Genomic DNA, 3702 nt, shown 5'->3' with positions numbered 1-3702 from the left:
CGAGGCCGACCAGGCCCTGCGCCTCTGCCTGGGCAGGAAATGTGCTGGAGGCCGGCTCCGCTTCCCGCTGGAGACCCCGGGGCGGCCGGTTCCCGTGGGGTACAGGACCCCCCTGGAGCGGGGGCTGGGGCGGCGGAGAGACGCGCAGCACCCGCTTCATCCCCAGCCACCAACATCACCCTGCTTTCTCCCACCGCCGACCTTGCGGATGTGGGCAGATCCCGCCCGCCCAGGCCCAAGAGAACTGGGGTTTACATGGGGGCGGGGGGTCTCTCCCCACACCTCTCTATCCTCTCTGACGCCCCCAGACAGATCTGAAAACAAGGCACCACCATCTTCTGTAATCGACTTTTTATTAAGATTATAAATTTAAACAATCTGAACAGTTTTACCCGGTGATATACAATTCCGTATGCACAAAAATACAGGGCAATGAGGGAAAAGGGCCGAGAAAGGAAGGGTTGGCAACTTGTTTTGGAGTCCACACGGTGCTGATGGCAGAGAACCAGAGGGGCTGCAGACGAACCCCACCTTTTTACAACAAAAGGCTTTTAAATTAAACAAATCTATCGAGCTGAAGACACAGGACGGGGTTCTCACAGGCTCGAACAATGCTGGTTTCATGAAATGCAACCGAAGGCTGAACCAAGGCAGTGCAACTTAGAAGCACACACACAAACACCACAGCTGACCAGGAACTTAGTGCAAAGTCTCCAACGCAGTCGGCGGTCCCGGCCCCTCCCTCCCCCGGGGCCGCCGGGGATCCAGGTGAAGGAATTGACTTCCTTTTTTGTTTAGTGAGGACCGCAGTGCTGGGCATGATGGGAAATGTAGTCCGCCGTGCCCGCCCCCCACCCCTTACCCAAACAGTGTCCGAGAGTGTCGGGGTGTCAGGCGCCACCCCCGAGTCCGGGAGACGGGTGGAGGAGGGGAGGAGAACGGAGCCAGAGGGGCGGGGAGAAGAGGGGTTCAAGACACCCGCCCCGGGAAGAAAAGAAAAAAAAAGTTGAAGTGTTTTCATTTCTGCCTTCTCATTTTGAGAACTTTGGAGTCCGCCCCCAGAGAGGAAATGTGACCCAAACGTCCCTTTCGGAGATAGTTTGCCTTTGTTTTTGCTCAGAATTTCACAAGACCCATTCCTCACCCCACAGAGAGACTTGGGAGAGCGGAACGTCGGGCTTCCCGGGTCTGACAACTGATTGGAATCGGCGTCCCGGGTCCCGCGCCCTCCTGCGCTGCGCCCCCAGCGCGCCCCGGCGGCCAGGGCGCCCTGCCTCGCCCCCGGCTGCCCGGCAGCTTCTCCGGGCAGCAGCCCTCCCTCACGTGGCAGGCTCCTCGCTAAACACCACCGCAATCACTACAATAAAAAGAAAAAAAGAGTAGAAGAAACACAAAGCATACTTAAATAGGCGCTTTTCTCTCTGCAAAAATAAAGTCCAAGATTTTAAATTTCTTTTTTTTATTTTACAATTTATAAAACATCAGCCGCCTGCCCCTGCCCCTGCTCGCCCTCAGCTCAGCCCCGAGTGGCCCGGCGCCCGCTCGTTCCCCCCTCTCGCCCCTTGGCCGAGTCTTTGTCTGGCCCCAGCCTCGCGGGGCCCCGGGTCCCTGTGCCCTCGGGGGTCCCTAGAAGGCGACAATGGCTCGAGTCCAGGCGCCGAGGCTGGCGAGCGCCTGCTTGGCGCACAGCTGCCCGTTGAGCGGCGGCGGCTGCTCCGAGGAGTCCGGCTGTCGGCTCACGAGCCCCGAGAAGCCGGAGCCAAAGATGGAGATCAAGTTTGAGATGTTGGACGCGTCCGGGGACGAGTCCGGGCAGAAGTCCTCGAAGCGGGCGCGCTTGCAGGGGGCGAACGGGGCGCCCCCGGGGGGCTCGGCCCCCAGCTCGCCCGCGTCCTCCTCGTCGTCTTCCTCCTCCTCCTGGCCAGGGTAATACTTGCGCTTGCAGCCGGCGGCGGACGACAGGCCCGGTCCCGGAGCGCCCTGGCCACAGCAGGGGCAGTGGGCGGAGGCGCAGCAGTCCTGGTGCAAGTAGCCGTTCTCTACCGTGGTCACCACGTGAGTGTCTAGGTCCAGCACGGTGGTCTGGCTGCTGCAGTGCAAGCCGAAGTCCGAGGGGGCCGGGTATGCGCCCCGGTAGAAGCCGGGGGAGGAGGCGGGGGCCGGGGAGGCGGGCGGAGAAGCGGCGGCGGCCGGAGGGGCGGCCCCTGGGGGCGCGGAGGGCGCGGAGCAGGCGGCCGGGGTGCGAGGGTCCCGCGGGCAGAGCGCAGCGGGCGGTGGCAGCGGCAGCGGCAGCGGCGCAGGACCCGGCTGCAGAGGCTCCAAGGGCTGCCCGCGGTGGGGCGCGCCGTGCGGCGGCTGGAGCGCGGCGCACCCGGGCAGCTCCGAGAGCGCCCCCGCGCCGCCCGCGGGCGCTCCGGCCGCCGCCGCTGCCGCGCAGCCCCTGGGCGCCGGGTGCTGGTGCTGGTGCAGCTGCTGCTGGAGGTGCAGCTGGTGGAGCTGGTGGAGCTGGTGCAGCTGGTGCCGGGCGGCCGGCTCGCGCGCCTCCGCGTCCCCGCCGCCACCAAGTTGGAGCGGGCCGAAGTCGGCCGCGCTGGCCGGCATGCCCGGCGCCGCGTACGCTAGGTGCTGGTGCTGGTGGTGGGGCGGCTGCTGCTGTTGCTGCTGCTGTTGGCGCCGGTAGAGCTCGGCGTAGCGCTCGCTCAGGTAGAGCTGGCGCGCGTTGCGGAGCACGTAGGACACCAGGAGGTTCTTGTGCAGCTTGATGCCGCCGCGCTGGGTTCGGGAGCTGTGGATCTTGCGCAGGGAGATGCTGATCAGGCTCTGGGCGTCCAGGGCGCACTCCATGCTCCCGCGGAGACGGCGGCGGAGCAGCCGCCGCCGCTGCTGCTGCTAACGCTGCTGCTGTTTCTGCCTCCAGCCGGCCGCCGGGGCGCGCCGGGCAGGGGGAACGGAGTCCGGGTCAGCGGTTCGGCTGTGCTCCGAGAGGAGCCGCCACCATGCGCTGCGCGCCACCCGCGGGCTCGCGCTCCCCAGACGGCGCCAAAGCAATGAGTCTCGGCCGGCCCCGGCCCCAGCTATTTAGCCGGGTGCCCGGGCCCCGCCCCACATGAGAAGATCCAATAGGAGCTCTGAGAGCCTCCCGAGTGACAGGCGCTGCCCGCCCCGGGGCTACTTAGCTGGCCAATCAGACCAAGGCGGTTCCTTTGTGCTATTCAAATACCGAACGGACCCCGGGCCTACAACGCCGCTGCTGCCTCGAATGTTCTCCTGGGGCCGCCGCGCCGCGCGGGACTCGGAGCCGCCGGGGCCGCAGTCTGCAGCATAGGTCGCCTGGCAGCGGCCACGTTGAAGCCCGCGGCTGCCCTCGCCTTAGGTCCCGGGAGCCGGGGGTCGGATCACCTGAGTGCTGCGCGACGGCTCCTCCCCCTTCCGCACGGCTGGGTCTCACCTGCGGCAGGTGCGCGCGGCTTACAGCTCCCCGGGCCGCGCGGCGCCTCCACCTGCCCACCTGTCGGCCCCCGGGTGACTCTCGGGAGTCAAGGCCTCTACAGGAGGCTGGTGGGACCGCCAGCTTGACACTGGGGGACATCAAAGGAGCGAGGTTTTGGGGGTACCCTCCACCGCAGAGAACGTAGGGCCTGACTCCCTTTTTGGCCGAGGGGCCTCTGGAAATGCTTGCGGAAGGGAGGTCCTCCCCATTTG

At 66.0% G+C, this 3702-nt stretch overlaps 1 protein-coding gene across 1 annotated transcript; it reads right to left on the bottom strand.

Annotated features, from left to right (window-relative positions):
- Window positions 1-336: 336 nt before the first annotated feature.
- On the bottom strand, window positions 337-3054 carry IER5L (immediate early response 5 like). The gene has a single exon (XM_045373891.3). It carries the CDS (start codon window positions 2842-2844, stop codon window positions 1627-1629), a length of 1218 nt encoding a protein of 405 aa, XP_045229826.2. The 5' UTR covers window positions 2845-3054; the 3' UTR covers window positions 337-1626.
- Window positions 3055-3702: the final 648 nt, after the last annotated feature.

This window comes from Macaca fascicularis, chromosome 15 (assembly GCF_037993035.2).
Source record: "Macaca fascicularis isolate 582-1 chromosome 15, T2T-MFA8v1.1".
In the NCBI taxonomy this organism is placed as follows: Eukaryota; Metazoa; Chordata; class Mammalia; order Primates; family Cercopithecidae; genus Macaca; species Macaca fascicularis.
The sequence above is the reverse complement of the archived record's forward strand: the minus strand, read 5'-3'. Positions and strand labels throughout refer to the sequence as shown.

Excerpts from the sequence above, each read along its gene's own strand:
- IER5L (XM_045373891.3), bottom strand. The coding sequence starts at position 2,844 with ATGGAGTGCGCCCTGGACGCCCAGAGCCTGATCAGCATCTCCCTGCGC.